Source organism: Cuculus canorus, chromosome 13 (genome assembly GCF_017976375.1).
Source record: "Cuculus canorus isolate bCucCan1 chromosome 13, bCucCan1.pri, whole genome shotgun sequence".
NCBI lineage: Eukaryota > Metazoa > Chordata > Aves > Cuculiformes > Cuculidae > Cuculus > Cuculus canorus.
The window spans coordinates 17350251-17373060 of record NC_071413.1 but is presented as its reverse complement, the minus strand read 5'-3'; the positions used below and the strand labels follow the sequence as shown (position 1 = coordinate 17373060).

The 22810-nt window shown below is 41.3% G+C and overlaps 1 protein-coding gene across 1 annotated transcript in view; it reads right to left on the bottom strand.

Annotated features, from left to right (window-relative positions):
* Positions 1–22810, bottom strand: part of ADAMTS18 (ADAM metallopeptidase with thrombospondin type 1 motif 18) — an 83291-nt gene that overhangs the window by 24008 nt on the left and 36473 nt on the right. The window contains exons 8-16 of the mRNA XM_054079173.1: positions 22171–22276; positions 17970–18107; positions 16995–17148; positions 15884–15979; positions 14420–14568; positions 11264–11436; positions 8331–8461; positions 8052–8175; positions 6269–6513 (exon numbers count right to left, since the gene is read on the bottom strand). Of these exons, the coding sequence (XP_053935148.1) occupies positions 6269–6513; positions 8052–8175; positions 8331–8461; positions 11264–11436; positions 14420–14568; positions 15884–15979; positions 16995–17148; positions 17970–18107; positions 22171–22276 (1316 nt within the window). The remainder of the gene's footprint in view (positions 1–6268; positions 6514–8051; positions 8176–8330; positions 8462–11263; positions 11437–14419; positions 14569–15883; positions 15980–16994; positions 17149–17969; positions 18108–22170; positions 22277–22810) is intronic.

Here is a 22810-nt window from a genome sequence, read left to right as displayed (position 1 = left end):
GTATGATTGACTCCATATTTTTCAGGTGTCTTCGATTTGAAGATGAATACATGAAGTTACTTGCAAGACACTGATTTAGAAGAGATTAATATACACAAGATAAACTCTTTCTTCCACAATGTTCTGTCCAATGTATAGAAAAAACATACCAATGCCTGGCATGTAACAACCTGAAGAAAAGACTCATTGTTTCTGAGAAGGACTAATGGACATTTGCAAATGCCTTGCAGAATGAAGCTGAGCATAGACAAAACACCAGGTGAAGGGATGGCTGCTGTTTACCGTACGTGCCTCATCTCCCTGCGTTGTTACTCATTTGGCATGGACATGATTTACAGAACAGACACGAGCCCAAACTTGGAATCCCAGCACTCATAGCTTTGATACGAGTCTTCAAATGGCACCTACATTGCCTGGGTCACTCCCGTGTTTATTGAGTCTCTGATGATTCCTTCAGGTGGATGTAACAGAGTTAAACGATCTACAGTGAGCCAGTGACCACACCAGCAAGGGCAGACAGAGAAGTTAGTGTGGAAGTCTTCTGCCTGGCTGTGTTGTGCTTGTGAGACCTGCAGTTTCCACTCACTGTGAATCTACATGCAATTGAATAAATATTGTAACAGCTAGATTCTGATTTCTCTGTTCGAGCAAGATTAATTCCATTGACTTATGAATTTACTCTTGTTCCAGTAGGATAAATCTAAGCACGCAGAGTGTGATGCTGCTGGTGAACTGTTTTAAACAGGTTTTCAAACAAGACTTTTGTCTTGAATAGGCAGTTATCGGATGGGCTCCTTGACAGTGGCTCACACCAGGAGCTTCAAAGGCAAGGGAGCAAACACCTGTTTGGAAAGCACCACTCGAGGGAGAATTACCCTTGGGTTACTTAAGCCAAACTTAAAACAAAAGGGGTTTTATCCCCTCAGTATCGCTCAAGTCACTTTAAACACAAACTTAACTAAAAGCTTATGACAACCTATTGTTTTTGATGAAAGTCCACTAAGGTCATTGAGGAGGGCAATAGTATCTTTGAAAGGTCCTCTATGAGCTCATTTCTGCTTCAGCTGTTTCAAATTTATCTTCCCTTGTTATCGTGTCTCCCTTGTTTTACTGTTCACATGCTAAATGTACAACCTGCAGGGATAGAGCCCGGCTAATCTGTCCTCACTGAAGGAGAACTCTTTTATCCATTGTATTGAATCAACATCTGTCTCTTATAAGCACATCTCAGCTCTCTTCAGCTTACTGTCTCTTTAGGGGAAATCAGTACAAATTTATCATCTAAAAGCTAATAATGGATGTAATGCCTTCGAACTGCAACTGGACTTTCTCCCAGTGGAAGCTGCATCACCAGTAAAGTCATTCCACCTGGCTTCCTTTCTCTTTTTCTCCCTATTGATAAAAAGGAATTGATTTACTGGCTTTAATGTTCCTGCTTTGAATTCACCTTCTCTTCCCATGAATGTCTTCCTCTTTGCAAAGCATCCTTTCCATCCACTACTATTGCTGTCAAAATAAACCATCTTTTTTTCACAAAGATCTCACAATTCCTTGATTCACTATTTCACCGACTTTGAGGTAGACTTCAGCGAGGATTCTGATCCTATCTTGTCCAGAAAAACTTCACAGCACTTTCTCAAATTGCCTTCTCAAGTCAGTCAGGTTTTCATCCACTCATTGACAGAATACAAACCAAGGTCTTTAAACTTTTGTGGGTTTAAGTTAGTTTATCAGTCCCTGGCCATGCAATAGATTTCATGCCCGGAGTACAGTTCAGCTGCTTTTGCCCTTTCAGATCCTTTCCCATAATTTGAGCCAGTCATGGAGAGCAACTCAGTAATTCAACAAATGGGTGTTATGAGTGAAGCCTGTACGAGTTCTGTATCGATGTAGCCTTGTGACAGCAATGTCCCCTGTGCTGTGCTAGACTTTGCAAAGTGTTTCCAGCAGCTCATGGTGCCCACTGGGAGCCCTTACACCAAAGCTAGATAAATGAATGATGAATTTACTGTTTGTTTCTCCTAAAGTCAAGTATTCTTCGCTGACAAGGTATTTAAATTGAAAGTGCTGACCTTAGATTGCCTGTGACCAAGTGACAGATAAATAAGCTGAATATATTCAACTACATTAAAAAAATCCAGGATGTTTCCATTTAAAATGAAACAATTATGCTAAAGAAACCATATTTTAAAAATCTAGTATTAATTTCTTATCCTAGATTATAATTTAGCTGTCATATTTCTACAACTCTGACCTTTGTCTGTTATTTCGTCTAGCCTTTGTCTGACCATTTTGGGAACTGCCTTCTGAATCCATGACTATTTTCATTGCCATTTTTATTGGTTTCTACAAACCCACACTCCCCAAAGTATCAATAACTGCAGCTTCAGAAGAATGCAGAGACAGAAAGTCAGAAGGGCACTGGTTACTGTGTCATCTTGCTTGCTCTCCTTCCAAATGTGACATTAATTCCTGAAAAATCCAGAAAGGGTTCTGATGGGATTCTGAAATCCTATCATGCCTTTACACTACCAGTAATTGTGCTTGGGAAATGCTAGTCCTACACATTCAATTCCACATTCATCTCACAATGTTCTCCTCCTCGGGAAATCTTTGGCCACCATAGTTGGTATTTTTTCTCCCACAAACTACTTAAATTACAGACTCACTGCCCTTTGGCTTCTTTGGTATGACTCATTCCCATAATTACATATATATATTAGATGTAAATAGATATAGATATGTGTATTTATATTTTTCATGAAATTCCAGGGTAAATAAAAGCATTATCAGTCTTTTTCTTGACTCTTACCCATTTTTAAAATAGTGTTTAGGATGGCAAAGACTGATCGAATGATACAGGCTCAGCTGAACTATTGAAAAACCTGACAGACAAATCAATGCATAGGAACATACAGGAAAATAAGACAGAAATACAAAACATTCAGTAGAGCTCCAAGGCTGAAATTGTGATATGCAAGCCAATAGGGAAAGATGAGAGTTTTTCTTGTTTGGGTTTCATCCTTCTCTCTTAATGCACACTTCAGGTGTCTCTTTCAAGAAAATAGTTTGGAGAATGCCTGCATTTCAAAGGAAGTGATTGCCTTGAGCACAGGCTCGCCAGACCTGTCTGGACCCATACCTGCAGAGCATTGGTCCCATCGTCTCCTGGGAATGCTGCTCAGCACCTCCTGGATACAGGCAGGTTCACCGGCATTCAGAAACCTGCACCACTTGAGTCACCACAGAAACGTCTACCAGAACTATGACTACACAATTAAACATAGCACAAGCTATGTTCATCTGTCTTTCAGATCATTCTGGAATGGCAATAAATACACCCACAAGCCCTTATATTGTCTGCCTAGCTGAATAATAAAATCCTTGTATTTATGCATGCAATTGATTCAGTTTCTCAGTACTTACAGTGTGCACTTTTACAAGAGCTTGCACTAAATTCTGGGAAAAACCCCACTGATCTAAAATATAAACATTCAATTTTTTTTTAATCCAACCTAATTAAAAAAAATGAAGAAAAAAATAGCTACACATCACAGGAAAAAGTTCAGGTCCAAACCCTGGAAAGCCTTAACTTACTGCAAACCAGCTTATTTGGATAAAGAATTGCTGGCAGGCCTTTTTTTATATGCTGCTCTGAAAATTACAGATGAAGATGAAAATAAAAGCAAAGCTACCATGTAGTATACTTAAACATTCCTTTTTCAGCCTTCTCTCAGTTTCTGGCATTTATGGTTGCAGTAGGATTTGGTTCATTATTACTATTGCAAACAGATCTTCAGCAATATGTGTATTTCCTCATAAAAACGTGTTTCTTTGGTTTTCATCGGTATTTTTGCTGCTTAGAGTTATCGGTAAATCATAAATAATGCAGCCCTGAACACAACAGATTCTGCATTATTTTCAGAATTCAGCTTGTTGAATGTTGCTTAAATTACTGAAAGGGGAAAAAACCCTCCCTGCAGCTCATAGATAGCTGTAATGGGGGAATACGTAACTGTACCGTTTGCAGTCGTTAGAATCCCTCGTTACCAATGCCAGTGGTGTAGGTATTGCAATAAAAATATAAGGGAAGTTTAAATAAGCTCTCATAGGAGCAATAGCCTCCAGTTAAATGTTAAATCTTAATAAAATTGTTTAGTATTATTTGATAGGATGAAAATAGACGTGTGATTTGGCATAACAATTTCTACCTTTAATCTTTATTCTGCAAAGTATGCGCAGGATCTGCAGCCAAGTGAGTCGTCTTGCAGGAGATTTATTATGCATACTCTAGCTCTGTAATAATGCAGCTCAATCTAGTTTGTATTATAACAAATAAGATTCCTGAGAGTTCAGCGTAACATTTCATGGTCTTTGTAAGTGTTCTTGCTTCTCGTAAAGCTATTCTGGAGACAATTGGCAGGTGAGGAAGCATGTCTGTGACTTGCAGCCCACACTGTTCCTTGGCATCGCTATTACCCTATGTACCCCACATGAAAATCCTTCAACTGAGAAAGGATATTTTATAAAGACACTGCAAACTGTGATAGTGATTTGTGAAACTCTACACCCTTAGCCCATGCACACCGTCCGTTCTAAAACGTGTTCACGCTGCGTTCATGGTCCATGAACTTCAGTGGTTCCTAAAGCCCCATTTCAGTACGTTACGCAGTATGAACAGCAGCGAGGCTCTCCAGAATTCCAAATAAAACCTTGCTGAATAGTTGTGAATGTTTAAACAATCCTGGAAGAATCCATTCCACCTCCCAGTCAGTACTTGCTGTGTTTCTTAGTTTGACAGAACAAAGCTTCCTGAGGCAGACGGGGTGCAGAGTTCTCAGCTAACTGCTCCTGCTCTGCTGTAGAGAGCAGTTTTCAGTTCTGGTGTTCCAGGATCAAAGAACTGCAGGGTGCTGCCGCAGGGACCAGCACAGCACGCTACCCAAGGGCACGCAGAGAAGGTTCTGTGTTTGATAGTGAGCTGACAGGAGTGTTGCTGGGAGATGTCGGGAGGAACTGAATCCCTTCTGGGAAGGGCTCCTTCCTTCTCACAGGGAACATTCATCAAAACAGACACAGCAGATGAGTTACACAGCCAAGGATTTACTAGAGCTCTTGAACAAAGCAGGCAAACTGATGTAGCTATCAGGGACTGAAGACTTTGGTGAGTCAGCGAGACTGACCCTCAGATAGAATCACAGAATCAAAGACTGGGTTGGGTTGGAAGGGACATTAAAGCCCATCCAGTTCCACCCCCCTGCCATGGACAGGTACACCTCCCACTGGATCAGGGGCTCCAAGCCCCATCCAACCTGGCCTGGAACCCCTCCAGGGATGGGGCAGCCACCACTGCTCTGGGCAGCCTGGGCCAGGGCCTCTACACACATGCGGGAGAACATTTCTTCCTAAGATCTCATCTCAATCTTCCCTCTTTCAGTCCCCCTCATTGTATCCCTGCACTCCCTGATCAAGAGCCCCTCCCCAGCTTTCCTATAGGCCCCCTTTAAGCACTGGAAGGGTGCACAGATGTGAAGGGTGCAAAGATGTTCTGATGCACTGTGAAACAAAATCTAGTAACCTAATGCAGAAAGATATTTTTCTTTGAGCAGAGGCATTAGTGGTGAATTTCAAAATTGTAGCACTGGAACAAACCACCCAAGTACCAAATTCACCTCCTATGCAAGTTTCAACACAAGACATCCTGCAGAGCAGGGGATACAAATGTGCTGGGAGATAAACATATATCAAATTCACTATTTTAGATGCTGTCATCAATAAAATTGAATCAACAGAAATTGCACAGGAGCCGCTGTGGTACCTTGATCATCTGTGTCCCAAGGCAGATGTAATGATGGCTACATGCGCCTGCAGTTGCAGATACATTATTTCAAACTGTTACCGTTAAGCCTTGCCATAATGTCAGATTTAATTTTTGCATAGCTGAATTTTTTTGTACACCATTTATGGGATGTGTTTAAAAGCTCCATTACCATTGTCAGCAACTGAGAAATAATGATCTATGGTCCTGCTATATGGCGCATTCTGTGCACCTCCCTTTTCACTGCATTTGTGACAGTTTACTAAACTTCAGCCTTTGGTAAACTGGTGAAAGGCCTCTCAATCTGGCGTGACCACACAGTGAAGTCTGAATACTGTCATGACTCAACAGTATTCTTTAATGTCACTGAGAGCTACAGTGCAGAGCTGAAGCTGTCGTTACCAATTCTTTAATAGACATCAAGGGGATAATAAACAGAAGAAAGCTTACTTCAAAGACCAGTGTCTCATTAGTCGGTCCTGCTGCATATAGACTCTCCAGATGGTTAAAAGAGCGTTGATAATCAAAAACTGTCCCAGCAAAATAGAACTTTCCCGGCCAGTCGATTGTCCAGTCTCCTGTTAGATAGTACTTCCTACTGAGGTTGCGCACAGCAAGGTAGCTGGTGGAGACGTGCATCTCTTGGAGCTGTATGCTGCGTGCTCCTGCCGGAACGGTGACCACTGCATAGTAGTCTGAAATGAAAGAAAGGAGCGACATTTTTGCAACTGTCATACAGATAGAAATGGCTTATCATTTTTAGATTGATTTGACATTTCTATGGATTAGGAGCTATTGAAGACAGCTGTTCTCATCCACCACAGCTACTTTGTTTTCATGAGGAGAAACCAGTTCTGATTTTAGCCCCTATATGCAGCCTGTAATCAAAGTAACTCAGAGGTATTTCAATTCCTGGAATTTTTCTTTGTGATTAAAGACAAGAAAAAGCAAGTTTGCCTTAAAAAAATGCAGAACAAACTAATGGTGGTTTCGCTGTAATCATTTCACCAGGTTTTTCCTGTATTTCCCTGCAGCAGTTGGAAGAGCATCATAGAATCACAGAATGGTTTGGATTGGAAGGGACCTTAAAGATCATCCAGTTCCAACCCCTGCCATGGGCAGGGACACATCCCACGGGATCTGGTTGCTCAGAGTCCCATCTGACCTGGCTTTGAACACCTCCAGGGATCAGGCAGACACAACTTCCCTGGGCAACCTGGGGCACTGTTTCACCACCCTCGTCATGAAGAATTTCTTCCTAATGTCTAATCTAAATCTTCCCCCTTCCAATTTAAAGCCATACCCCTTGTCCTGTCTCTACCAGCCTTTGTAAAGAGTCCCTCCCCAACTTTCTTGTAGGCCATGGGCAAGGTTTGTGAGGTGCAATGCACTGGGATGCAGAGGGCTGTCACCAAGCCCAGTGTACCGCTGCATCTCCCTGCTCTGAGCCACTGCACACAGCTCATGTTGAAACCTCACTCATTCTACAGTCGGGTGAGACACCGCTGGCCATCCCAAACACACACTCCACACAGAGCTGATTTTGCAGTGCGTTCAGTATAGTTTATTTTTCTAGTACTGTATCTCTATGTTACTGTATCCTACACAATTTCCTGGCCCATATTACTGTAGTATTGACATGTCTTTTGAACAACAGTAAATGGATCCACAACATACCCCCATGGGTGAAGAAATACGATCTGCATTTTGTGCCTGAGAAGCTGAGATATAGTGAGATTATTTTGCAACAAGCCTCTGAGTGTCTGTTAAAGAAAAGGCCACCTCCCAGTGACCGGATCATCCATTCAACCAGCTGGACGGCTTCCAGTCAACTTAAGTTGTAAATGGACATGGAAATACTGTCGCATTTGGCATTATGCTGTGCATCGCTTTTTAGATCTTCTACAGTCCCATCCCAGGCAGAGCTGTTGACAGCTATTTTTTCACTTCTCTGAATCCTAAAATCTCTCCTAAGAGGAAATTCACACGTAAAGGGAAAATGTGGCTTAAAAAACAAGAGGAATGCTTGCAAATTAACCAACCAAGACTTATGCTCATAGCTTTCTTGTTACCAAGAAACAGGAGAACTGTGAACTCCCCTCTCACTCTCCCTGTGATATTCAGTTCGCATCTGGACTTTTAGCCACTGCCCTAATGAGCAAGGAGTCATATACATTACATAGGGATACGGCAGAGCAATGAGTTGATGATCATGTGGAACAGCTTTCCTTACCATTAGCTTTGTGCTGGATCAAGTATTGGCCTTTAAAGAACTTGCACGTTGAATTATCTCCTTTACAAACTCCACAAGCATCCAATACAGCTTTGGAACCAAGTCCATGATCACATCCTACTTGCTGCAACCAAAAGGCACAAGTGAAGGACTCAGACACAAGGGAACGTGAAGAAACAGCTGCATTTTCCATAAAGGATTCAATTGCCCAGTTAAGAAAAAAAAAACCAACAACAAAAAAAAACCATTAGGATTGTAAGAAACTGAATTTTCTCTTACTTCACATATTCCATCAATGCAAACATCATATTTATTTGGAGAACACAGAGTTCCATCCTTTACTTTGTTGGACATTGCGAAGAAAAAGTCAAAGTCTTCAGCTGTGCAGTACAATTTACATCTGTCTTCCTCTGCACAGGGAACGAAAAACAAAACAAGAAATTATCAACACACCTGCAGCACAGGTTTGTTTCATAAAAAAAAAGCACCCTGACATTGTTTTTTTCCTGCATCTTAGGTGACAATCTACAAGGATATGTGTGGTGACATATCAGGACCTCAGATGGGCAGAAATAGAGCCAAATACAGTTCCTTATATGATGTTGCTATAAAAGAACATAAGGGTTTGACTGTCCACACATAGAATTAAAAATTCAAGTCCAGCATGAAAGCACCCATATTGCATTGGATGGACCACAGTTTCAAATTTCATATTTTATTAAGAGAAAAAGAAGAGTGTAATAATTTTATTTAATTTTTAGTTAAAACTTGAAAAAGATGTAAGATGGCACAAATGTCTCAGCCAAGAGTGAGGACTGGGGTCAGATTTTCCCCTAACAAAAGCGATTTTCCTCTAAAAAAAACCTAATCAAATCAAATTTCTTCTTCGTGGCTGGATGTTATGCTTACAAATGGATGATGAGATCTGTGTGGACAAAACCAGTCCTGCAGTTGGAAATACTTGTCACAATTGCTGAAAAGTAAAATTTTAATCCAAATGGTGCAACAAAGAAAACATCATAGCAAAATTTTGAAGGACACAAAATTGAATTCAAAATAGTATCTTTGTATTCTTATATAAGAGCTGGATTTTCAAAAGCACTTTTGACAGAGACAAGGCATCTGTAGCAATTTTGAAAGCTAGATTAAGTTTTTAGGAGTAGAAATGCAGATCTTAGGGGGGATGTGAAAAGCAGCCAAGAGAGCACGGACAGGCATCTTCAAATTCAGAGTCACTTGGGGACAACTTGCTTTTGAAAATCATGCCCTTTGCCCCTAATTTTAAGCTTCTATTTCTTTTACTGAATGCATTTAAAACTAATGTGGGCTGCCTTATTTTCTATTAAACAAGATGTATTATTCTCCCTGTCGTACGCCATCCCATGCTGCAAAGCCTTCTTTCCCCTTTCCTCTGTCTTTAATGGCTGTTAGGACACGGGTTTCTAAACACACAGAAATGTCTGCAGTCTTTAGAAGAAAATATAGTCAGGCTATGAATGAAAGTTGCACAGATGTCTGTGTGTATATATATATATAATTATACAGTTCTAATCATCAAAAACAAATTTGCAGAGGTGCTAAACGAAGCAGCTCCAATGTGACTCCAATGTAGAATCACAGGATCGTTTAGGTTGGAAAAGACCTTTAAGAACACTGAGTCCAACCATAAGCCCAACACTACCAACACCACCCCTAAACCGTTTCCCTAAGTACCATATCCACATGGCTTTTGAACACCTCCAGGGACGGTGACTCCACCACTGCCCTGGGCAGCCTCCTTCAGTGTCTGACAACCCTTTATGTGAAAAAATATCTCCTAAACCTCCACTGCCACAACATGAGGCCATTTCCTCTTGTTACTTGGGAGAAGAGACAAACACCAACCTCCTTTCCAGGAGCTGCAGAAAGCAATGAGGTCTCCCCTCAGCCTCCTCTTCTCCAGACTGAACAGCCCCAGGTCCCTCAGCCGCTCCCCACAACCCCTGTGCTCCAGGACCCTTCCCCAGCTCTGTTCCTCTTCTCTGGACGCACCCCAGACCCTCAATGTCTTTCTTGGAGTGAGGGGTCCAAAACTGAACCTAGTATTCAAGGTGTGGCCTCACCAGTGTTGAGCACAGGGGGACAATCCCTTCCCTGCTCCTGCTGGCCACCCCATGGCTGATCCAAGCCAGGATACTGTTGGCTGCCTTGGCCACCTGGGCCACTGCTGGCTCATGTTCAGCCACTGCTGACCAGCGCCCCCGGGCCCTTTTCCACTGGGCAGCTTTCCAGCCACTCTTCCTCAAGACTGGGGTTGTTGTGACCGAAATGCAGGACCTGGCCTGTGGCCTTGCTGAACTGCATCCCATTGTCCTCAGCCCATGGATCCACCCTGTCCAGATCCCTCTGCAGGGCCTTCCTGCCCTCCAGCAGATCAGCACTCCCACCCAACTTGGAGTCATCTTCAAACTGACTGAGGGAGCACTCAATCTCCTTGTCCAGATCATGGATAAAGATATTGGACAGAACCAGCCCCAAACACTTTCATTCGAGTAGCAACTGCAGCTACATGCTGTGCTTTCAAACTGCAGAAAATATTTGTTCCATCTGATAAAAAATGAACACTGATTCAAAATATTTGCAAAATTAAGATGCGTAAAGTAAAAATAAACATTGTACAAAAGACAAGAAACAGTTATTGAGACCTGAACTTTATCAAGATCTCTTAGTAAAAGATGTCTTTAAAAATTTTGTGCCAGTACATTGTTTGTTCTTCCAATTCTCATGGGCCTATAGCAGCAGCAAAGTCAAAAGGTTGATTCATTGTTACGTTTTGAAATCTGAGAACATTCCAAAGGAAGGAAGATTCTCGTATTGTTTTTGTGGGAGCTTGCATTTCCCATGCTGAAAAATCCAGGGAAATGCTTTTGTTCTGTTTTCATGCTCACAGAAATGTAATATAAAATGAAAGAGAAGGGCAGCAGCAATCAGGGAGTCACGCTAAGGACAAAGATTTAGATTCACAACCAAGCTACTTCTGCATGTTCATACAGGCAGCATCGCACATGAGGCTGGATTCAACTATGCTAGAAAGCAAACATAGCTTAAATAAGGCAACTGAATTTCTATTTGCTTACATCAGGGTGATATTTGCCCAAAGAATATGGATGAATTATAGATTACAGCTCACTTCCTGCAACTGCCCTTGTCCATCAAAGCTGTGGCATAATTACCTTCCACTTTAGTGTAGGGCTTCCATTTGTAGTACCATCCACGGAAGGGTTTGCTGTTGTACTCTGCGCACTGCTGGGCACGGAAGTCCAAACTATTCGCTGGGCATGGCTGATTATTACAAAGTTGATAAATACGACTGGAACCTTGGCAGAATTTGCCACCGTACTGGGGCCTAATAAAAACAGAAAAGGTGTCTTTTGCAAAACCTTTAGTACGATCAGCCTGGTACGCATGTATTAACAGGGAAAATGAGAGGACATAATGTCTTAGGAGATCAGTATTTCTTATACAGGCCATTAATTTTCATGGTTCCTAAATCCAAGCAAAGCAGGTGCCATGAATTATCTACTCGGATCAGTGCAAACTCAGCAAAGATGCAACCATCTAGAGGTGAGTCATGTTTTCGCTAATTTAGATTTATAGGACTATGTTGTATTGGCTGGTTTCAGTCTGGTTATTCAGCTATTTTTACTCGCTGGAATGAACATATGCAAGGAATTACTTATCGCAGTACAAGTTAATGAAGGATAACACAATACTGATCACAACTTTAAACATGTCACATCCACTTCAGCAAGCCTTACCTGTGCATTTCCCTTAATTCTGGCCAGAAATAAAAATCATACTCCATTAAACTGCCAATATCTTATGTTATCAGAATAACAGGTTTTAACTATTTGGTCTATGCACACAGCTCTGAAACAATGTAAAATAAAAGCCTTGCACTTTTTAAAGTGATTGTGAGGTCTCATAAGCTGCTGAGAAATGCATTCGCTCACTTTTTTGTTCTTTTTGGATCTACATAGGGATTTTCTGATGTTTTTGCAGTTGCAAAGTGCATCACTGCTTTGGATCAGTCTGCAATCACTGTTACAGATATTGCACGCAAAAGATTGTAAAGAAGTGTTCAAGCATTAGTGATGTCTCACAACTGCATAACATGCCTCAACTCCATTCTACTTCTACTGCACAATGCACTATTGTGAGGTGGGTAGGATGCGGTCCCACAGATATGATTTAGGCATTAATGTAAGTCTCCTGGGCACTCCTCAAGTTCTTTCCCAACTAAACTATTGAATTATGTAATCTATTTCTATCTTAGGGAAGTACCACAATTGTAAAATGCTGTGATATATAAAAGCCAGATCCAGGAAATTGTACTGTGACAATCACAGAATGGTTTGGGTTGGAAGGGACCTCAAAGCCCATCCAGTTCCAACCCCCTGCCATGGCGGGGTCACCTCCCACTGGATCAGGCTGGCCTTGGACACCTCCAGGGATGGTTCTTCAGAGACGCCCATCCCTTCTCCTCATCTCTTACAGAAATACCTGTTATTCTTCGTCATTCTCAAAATTTTGCTAGCCAAAATTGTCTAATAAGCTTTTGAACAAAATAAACATTAGCTCCCCCACAATCTGGATTAGGAAAAGTGAAATAAATACATTCCATATGAAATAATATACACATATAAACTGAAATATATAAACATCTGAAATATTTTCTGAAGTTCAGAAAGAAAGGAATCGTTATTCTGTTTATGTGTAGTGATAGAGATGAACAATGAACAGTGACTGGGTAATAAACCATTTCATGTGGTGTAATGTTGAAAACGGACAGTGTCATTTTTCTAATGATTCCACATTTATACAGAAGCGCTGTCATGGGAATGGCTTATTTATGGTCCTGGCATCTCATCACCAACTCCGAGACATGTATAGCGCTATATCTTCTCCTGCCTCTAACTGAATCATCGCTAATATAATGTAATTAAATTTAGCATTAACATGATCCAGTTCTAGTTTGAAGTCTTAGTTGGTTACATCAAGTCTTGCATCAAGTCTTACTTTAATTAGAACAGACGGATCACTCTGACTTCAAGTTTTAAACACACAATGCTATAGTCACAGACACCCTCTGTGTTAAAGAGCTGCTGTTTGAAGACCATGTGAAACCATTATCACTTATAATACTGCACTAAACAGAAGCATTTCCATTACTGGGCATTCTTCTGTCACACAAGGCAGGCATATGAATAAATGTAAAGAGCAATGTGCATATATACAAATTTATAGCAGGCAAAACAGGGACCAAAGTAGGATGACCAAAATATATGTGACGTATAATGGAGACCCTGCATTCCCTTGCTACACAGTTTAATAAAGGAACCATCCAAGTAATTTTACTTATCAAAATGCACTGAGAAACAATGGAAAAGGTTGAGAACATGCTCTGCTCGAGATCTGCAAAAACTGGTTTGACTGAGTGAGGGTAATAAATACTATTTTAACTAACTCACATGTTCCTATAACACAGTATATGAAGCGTGGATGTCATTACTGCAGTGCTGTATAGTAGGTGTGAGGCTTCTTTACAGCCTCATATAAAAGCTGTCATATTTTCTCTGCTTTTATTACTGCACTTTAAATGCTGCTTTTATTGTGGGCAATGAAGAGCGTATGTGTCTGTGCCTGTTGAAGTTGTGTATGAAATAGAGTAGTGAAATCCTTTTTTCTTGTAAGTTGAAGTGAATGGAGGACTTGGAAGGATGCTGGACTGATAACACTTTACTTCTACTTGGAAATAGCACTATAAGGAACAGTAATTGCAGTGATAAGACATTATTACAGGAAAATACCAGCAATGTTTCCTGAGTTAGCATGCAGTTCTGGGGTTCAGCAACTTTATGCTGAACTGTGGAACATAGAGGAAGGCAAGGAATGTGACAGACATGCAAAGACATTGGTCTACAACCATTTGGACATTGACTTTGAACTTTTGGTTTATTCTCCTGGATAATACAATCTCATCAGCAGTCTGAATAGGTTTCAAGACCTTCCTCCCTTGCCTGTATGTTATCAGATATGAATGAGTCTGTGTGGTGTTTCATTTAATATTTGATAAATTCTAATGTTATCAAATGAATTGAGTGAGATGGGCTGTAGATGTTCTAGAACTCTAGCAGCCTTCAGACAGCTACAGTATCAGGACATATTTCTGTCCTTCAACCACTGACTAGTCATACTGGACATGAAAGAAGGTCTTGGAAACATTTTCACATGTACTGTTTCCCTACAGAAATGCACTCTCAGTTTTTTTGTTCTAAACACTTAAATAGTTAGCAGAAAAATAATACCTTTTCATATCTATGTCTTACTTTGGATTATTGCAGTGTCTTTCTTGATATGTAACCCCACCTCCACAAGTGCGAGTACACTCTGACCACTCAGACCAGGCAGACCATTGGCCATTGATGGGCTTGGGTCCATGATCACCATATTTGACACACTGTCCTCTTCGACACCACTGCCAAAAGAATGATAAACAATATCCCAGCAGAATTAGCAGTACCTAGCAAGTGCAAAAAGAAACAAACGAAATTTCAAAGCTCCAGTGCTTAACTCTAATAAACATGAAGTGACCCGCTGAAGTCAATGAGATGGTTTACAGCAGGACAAGGACTCTGACCAACACTGACTCACACAATGAGACAGGTAAGTAATGTCCTAAAATTTCACAGAATAATTATGGTTGGGAAAGACCTCTAATATCATCAAGTTCCGAGCTAAAGATCATTGAGGTACAAATTTTCAAATCTGTTCCCCTGGAGAGAATCTTTTTGGCTTACTCTTCCCTCCAAAATCTATGTTAATTTATGGACAAGAGGAGGCTGAGGGGAGACCTCATCACTCTCTGCAGCTCCCAGAAAGAAGGTTTACATGAGGTGGATGTTGGTCTCTTCTCCCAAGTAACGGGTGACAAGATGAGAGGAAATGGCCTCAAGTTGTGTGAGGGAGGTTTAGACTGGGTATTAGGAAAAATGTCTTTACTGAGTGGTGAAGCCCTGGCAGAGGCTGCCCAGGGCAGTGGTGGAGTCACCATCCCTGGAGGGGTTCAAAAACTGTGTGGCCATGGCACTTACGGGATATGTTTTAGCAAACATGGTGGGGTTGGGCTGATGGTTGGACTGGAGGAGCTTAGAGGTCTTTTCCAACCTTTATGATTCCATGATTCTGTGATCCTGTACTGCCAGAACTTCAAAACTTATGTAATTTAAAACCCTTCTGCTAAAAAACTCTCTCTTTTATCATTCAATTATGAAATACTGCACAAAGACAAAAAGTGAAATAGAACATTTGACAGTAACTTGAAAACCAAACAATGTTGCACTGGAAGAAACATTACAGAAAAAAAAAATATTTTAGGTAACTACAAATGAGTCTAAACTAGAAGATTCAACTCAAACAACCTGTGCTCTTTTAGTAGTGATCTCTGATGATAATACGCAGGACGGCCTTAGTCTGTACAGCAAATATTATTATGATGGCTTAAGGAATATTTATATCATGTGGAATTTAAAGCCCTCATCTAACTTCTGATACAGTTAATGGCTTTTCTTACTGATTTAGATTGGGAAGATACATATTGTTCCACAGCTGGCAGGGAGAGGCATCCCTCACTACCATGAGACTGCGAGGACCAGTCCTGACAACATATCGCAAAGCAAGCTTTTACAGAGCGATACAGAAATCCAGGAGAGCAAACCTGGAGGGAACTGAATAACTGTCACTTGGCTAATAACAAGTCAGAATGACATCGCTGTGTTTATAAAATGACTTACCATGCTGAGACCACAAGCTGTTCCTTCTGCTGCTGGCATGAACTTTGTCTCGCACCTATGGCCCACTTTGTGACACCAGAGAGATTTGCATATATCCTGAGAAGACAAAAGTACCCACTGTAGTCCTCATCATTCCCACTATTTCCTGCTATTTAGAGTGAGTAACAAATGATTTTGTGAAGATTTTGTGAGAAACAAAACACATTTGCTACCTTAAAAGCCGTATAAATAAACCCTTTTCTGAAGACAGAATTCACAGCACAGCCGTGTCCTGTATGTCACCACCTTGGTTACGCATCATTTCGCTAGATATATTTTAAACTATTCTGAGCGTAAAACTATAATAGAATAAAACCTGTGTTAAAAAGGTCAAGGTTAACATTTCATCAAAACTACAGTGACTACGATACTTTGAAGAGAGAAGATATTTTAAAGCACAGTCTCTTCACAGTGCTGATCACTCTCTCTCTTTGTTTATTAGCTATAGAAGAAATACAGCTGCCATCACCTGATAAATGTGGTATAAAATAAACCAAAATCCTCCAGGACAATAACGGGAGTACAAGAAGTGACCAGACTTCAGAATGAGCCCTCCAGCTTATTTAATGAAATGCCTTCTCTGAAGAGATCAGCAAGGAGAGCAGCAGTCACTAAAATAACGGGTTCATCTAAATTAGCCCTTCATCACAAAGTCAAAGGTATAAGTTACATTTTTATTGCTCTAAAATAACCTTTTAGATCTTTTCCAGACTTTGCTGTCAATGCATAAGAGTAAAACAAAACACAAGCCCCTTAGTCCTTCTGACCCCCATGCACGTTTTGATCAAGACTCCGCTGCCTGCTAATTTCCCTAGCGTAGCAGGCAGGGGCTCAGGGGGCTCATGCACTCGGCTGCACTCCTCGTGACTCCTGGCAAGGCCACATTTCCCCCTGGAACTCCTCTGGGATTGTGATATTCCTCAGAAGAGGCCAGGACCTTCAAAGCAAATTGCCAAGCAAGATAAGGTAGAGAAACAGCCCAGGCCCCTAAAGAACACTGTTACTTCTACTGATTTAGTGCACTGCCGCTCTCTAAGGTAATTTAACTTTTCAGAAGTATGTCAAGAGGTACCTTGACAAAGCTGAGGTTGCACAGTTTTGCTTTCATTCCAAATTGCCATTTGCACTGGGTATCAGCATCGTAGATCTGCCCTGGCAGTTTGTCAGGGTATTTATACTGTCCTGTTTGCTTAGGCTCATCAATCAGGCAGGCAGCTTGCGCTGTACTGTAATGAGAACGCATATTAATCATGGCTATGATCTTTATATCAAAACATTTTAATTTGCTACAGACTAGCAAAAACACATACGATCTACAGAACTAAGCACTTGATCCTCACTCTAAGGAACTAACATCTCAAACGCCAGTATTGGATCTGGATCTCAGTACTGCTTATGCATTTTTTAGTATTTGTGTATAGGCTACCCATGTACAACAAACAAAAGAAAGTTGTACAGGGAAGGACTGCAGCTCTGATGATGTTAAACATAGATGGAAAATGGTTCCTTTAAAAGCATCCCTGAATACTTCCAACACGCTGTAGAAATAATTTGCATCTTTCTCTTTTTCCCTTTTTCCCCCCTAGAAGCAGTGTATGAAAACTGCAGAATGTCCTTACTCATGACACGAGCTAGGTCAAGAGAAAGACTCCAGCAAGAAAGGCAACTGCTGTTAATTTACAGTTGGTAGTGACTTTGGTACCACTGCGTCTGCCCTCTTTGGTGTTCACTTCCGCCTAAATCCCTAACAAACGTGGCTGCTGACAGGAATGCCTGGGAAAGAACAATATGCCAGGTGCTACTGCAGGATAATCATGGAGGGGGAAATGCCCTCTTTGGAAACACGGCAGGACAAGCACACTTAGGCGCTGTACCACCTCTACGCTTCAACAGCCCAGGTGTGTGGGCTCCGGTAGTTCAGTGGCTGGGGCACGTTTTCAAAGAGGTACATTTCACACTTAACTAATTTTTATGGCTGTTCAAGAGTTCATGCCCCGTTACCAAATATACATTCCCTGGCACCAGCCCCGATTTACATCTGACCTACCTGAGAAACTTATTGAGGTACTGCCTGCTGCATACAGACCAAGAGAACACGCCATTGTTTCCTGTCAGTGTGGGAGACATTATATTACCCTCAGCTTTTCTACAAGGATTTCCTTCTCCATCGTGAATCATACCAAAGCTGAAAAGAGAAACAGGTGTGAGAGTGAATATCTGGATTAAACAAAAGTAAGATACAGTTTGGGGCAGAATAAACACTTTCTGGGTAACAGCTTGAACACCACAGGGAATGAGGATTCTTTTTCTAATTTTGACCACTAACTTGCTATATTATCTCAGGCAAATCACTTTCTCTTCCTTGCCTTCGTTATCCACTGTCACTTTGTCTACACTGTAATCTCTTTAGTGTGGAAACACTGCCTCTTACTAGGTGCTTTGCTCAGTCTAGAGCACCAGGAGGCCCTGCTTTCACTAGGAGAGGTGTTAGGATAATACAAAAAGTAATAAGCAATAATAAAAAACATGTTAAAAATGATAAATTATGTGGCACTTATGGTTATAATAAAGCTAATTTTCAGGTTTTTCCTTTCACTGTTTTATATTTACTCTGTGTACAGGACAGCTGTGAATTTCAATGTGTTTTGAATAGAAATGTCATTATTTGTTACTCCAACGCTGTGCTACATCGGTGACTTTATGAATATAATCTGTGCATACATGCAGCAAATATCTAATTTACTGGGCTAGATCCTCCACTGCTATAAATCATTGCAGGCTCATCAGAGTTACTGCATGGGTTGCCACCAGTTGAGGCTCCAAACTTGCTAAAATATATGGCTCCTTCTATAAATGGACAAAAAAAGTCACACTTGAGCTACTGTTTTAGAATCATTTATGAAAAACTAACTTTGTTCACATGCGTTGCAGCCAAAGAATCCATGGTTTCTACACCCAGAGGGCTCTGAAATCCTGAAGGAATTCTTTCAGGTAAAAACACAAACGGCTTAAAGAAAACTATAAAATGGTATAACAACAGAAGCTCCTCAATGGATCGCCAAGCGCGATTTATACAGTACACAATATAAAGAATACAAAGAAGGTCATTGAGGGGCTGGAGTGTATCCAGAGGAGGGCAATGGAGATGGAGAAGGGGCTGGAGAACAAAGCTTAATAGGAGCAGCTGAGGGACCTGGGGTTGTTTAGGCTGGAGAAGAGGAGTCTGAGGAGAGACCTCATCACTGTCTACAACTGCCCGAAAGGAGGTTGTAGCAAAGTGAGTGCTGTTCTACCAAGTAACAAGTGATAGGACAAGAGGAAACGGTGTGAAGTTGCACCAGCGAAGGCTTAGACTGGATATTAGGAAAAATGTCTTCAATGGAAAGGGTTCCCAAGCACTGGCAGAGGCTGCCCATGGAGGTGGTTGAGTCACCATCCTTGGAGGGCTTTAAACCATGGGTAGATGAGGTGCTTAGGGATCTGATATAGTAGTGGACGGGTACAGTTGGACTTGATGATTTCAAAGGTCTTTTCCAACCAAACAATTCTATCATTATTCTCCTGCTATGAAATCCTCAGGTTAGATTATACACAGTGGACCTCAGGACCTTCAGAGTTGCCACAGATTTCTTTCTTCCAGGAGTCTCCATATCACAAAGACCTAGTTCTGTTGTCTTACAACCCCTGGTAGGTAGTCCCAGGAACATGAACATGAACAAACGGTAATAAAGACACCTCTGGGGTAATTTTTTTCCCAGGAGATGAGATGCATTTCATTAGACAGGGGATGGAACTATACCAAAGAAAGGCTGAATAATATAAGAATCAAAGGCAGCAGTGAAAAAGAAAAAACAAAAACCCATTAAAGAATTTCCAAGAATCATTTGTCAAACCAAAAGAAAATAAACATGAAGTAAGGACATTAAAAGACTAAAGCGGATAATTCTTGACAAATAAGCTCTGGGTGTTCATTCTCTCCTAATGCTGACAGAAGGGCATTAAAAATGTACTGAGGTCAGTGAAAGTGCGTTAGTGTGACAGGAGGATCCAACAATATATATTTTACATATTTGGTCCCACTGAAAGCATTGGCACAATTCCCACGGGCATGATTGGTAGCTGGATTACTCTTTAATTCCTTGTTTCCCTTCAGATGTACAGGAACCTGTGAAAGGGTCACTCCTGTAGACATGAGGTCATAGGATGAACTGTGGAGCATATTTGTACAATGAAAACTAAATAGTCCTGGTTCAGTCATGCAGAATCGGAAGGATTCACGCCTTGACCAGACAGCAGAATATAGCACCACTGCTTTTCAAAGATATCCTGTGCTGTAATGTTTCTGCTCAAAGTAAAGATCCTATGCCCATGGTTTATAGGACCTTTGATTTCAGATTTGTACCAAACAGAGAAAATCTGCTTCTATGCCATCAGTGGTCGGACAGACTCAAGGTGGAGCTACATTAAAGCTGAAAGTCAAACTGATGCAATACCCTTTGACAAAATAATTCAAAATTATTTGGGAGGAAAAAAAAACAGGAAAGCAAACCCTAATGATCTTCTTTTGAATTGAATTCAACAGTTCAGAGAATGGCCGAAGCTCCATGGAAAATTATTACTGGTTTTCCTTGAGAGACAGCAGGTTCCTAGGAAAATTGCAGTCTTATTATCTTAGAAATCAAATGGAAATTGAATGGATACAGATACAGGAAGGGAGAAACCTCCACAAAGGTTGGTTTTAGCCAAATCACTCATTAAACAGTTAGAAAGAACAAAGGACAGGTTGAATGGAATGAATGGCTCCCAGATCCTATGAAACACCAGGTCTTCTGGGAAAGGGACTTCTAGGAGACTCTCATCACTTCTCTGCACTGTAAGTTGCAGTGTTCCTTCTCTGTTTGGAGCAACCTCACCGATATTAGAAGCAATCTGTCTACCAGAACATGGTAGCAGTATAGGAAGCTTGTAGGTTATTGTCAGCTTCTACTGTTTGTTCTGGTTATCACCTGGAATGTATAAAATGGAAAAATATAAACATAAAAATAAAAGGAAAGCGCCCAGGGCAGGTGATTCATCACTTCATGCTAAAGGACACACCTCTGAGCAAAGAGGCTTGACTCTGGCCTAAAATTGCCTGTAGTTTCCCATCAAATTAGCAACACTTGGGACATCCCTGTACCAGATGGCAGCAGGATCAATAAAAATCTCACAGCCATCTGTTTTATGATGATATTTATGAAGGCCAATGCACTAAGGAACAGAAGGACAGAACGTAATCCAGAGGGACCTGGACAGGCTGGAGAAATGGGCCTGTGTGAACGTCATGAGGTTCAACAAGGCCAAGTGCAAGGTCCTACACCTGGGTTGGGGCAATCCTCGATTTCAATACAGGATGGGGGATGCTGTGATTGAGAGCAGCCCTGCAGAGAAGGACTTGGTGGGGGGTGTGATAGATGAGAAGCTCGACGTGAGCTGGCAAAGTGCGCTCACAGCCCAGAAGACTAAGCATTTCCTGAGCTGCATCAAGAGAAGTGTGGCCAGCAGGGCAAGGGAGGAGATTCTCCTTCTCTATTCTGCTCTAGTGAGACCCCATGTGGAGTCCTGTGTCCAGATCTGGAATCCTCAACATAAGAAGATGGAGCTGTTGGAACAGGTCCAGAGGAGGTCACAAAGATGATCAGAGGAACGGAGCACCTTTGCTATGAGGACAGGCTGAGAGAGTTGTGTTTGTTCAGCCTGGAGAAGAGAAGGCTCCGAGGAGACCTTATAGTGGGCTTCCAGTACTGAAAGGGGATACAGGAAAGCTGGGGAGGGACTTTTTATAAGGGCATGTGGTGTCAGGATGAGGGGGAATGGCTTTAAATTGGAAGGGGGAAGATTTAGGCTAGACATTAGGAAGAAATTCTTCACGAGGAGGTTGGTGAGGCACTGGCCCGGTTTGCCCTCGGAAGTTGTGGCTGCCCTGTCCCTGGAGGTGTTCAAGGCCAGGCTGGCTGGTGCTTTAAGCAAACTAGTCTGGTGGGAGGTGTCCCTGCCCATGGCAGTGAGTGGAACTGGATGGGCTTTTAAGTCCCTTCCAACACAAATCATTCCATGATTCTATGATTAACTGGATGCTCTCTACATTCTAATCATACCGCTCTCTAAATGACCCCTATTTAACTGATTTATGTTAGCTGGTGCTGTGTCCATTCACTGGCATATTTATTTGTAGAAGGAGCGTCTAAGACTTAAGAAAAACAACTTACTTGTGTCCAGATTCATGAGCAATTGTAAAAGCCAGTCCAAGACCTGTATCTTCATTAATGGTGCAGCTACGGTATTTGCTGCACATGCCACTGATAGGTGCAAATCCTGAAGGAAGGAAGCAGTAGAACAGCTTGTTCCTCTACAGAATTCCAAAGACATGTATCATCTGCACTGGTCCTAAAAAGCCAGTCTATTGCGGTGCATGAAGATGGTTGTCTACTTCATCGGGTTTATCATGGAAGAATTACAGCAGACTTTTATTTGACAATAAAGGGACTCCTGCATAAAAAGTATAAATCAAATCTAACCTCCTAAAACACACTCTACTTGTAAAGATTATTCTGAACTCCCCCCATCATGCCTTTACTGCTCCCAGATTAGGGAGGAATCCCACACAGAAAGGGCAAATAATCACAAAAAAAAGTCAGAAATATCCTCCAAATCAAAAATAGTCCTTGAAGAGGTGACAATCCAAAAGGATGCTGTCAGATAGCTTATGCTACCACTTTTTCTGGTCAATGATACCAGTAATACTGCTTTTCTTCTAGGTACCTCCAAGACAAATGTATAACAATAATACAGTTCTTTCCTCTTCAAGAAGGTTAACATTATGTGCAAAAAATTGACTTTATTTTAAAA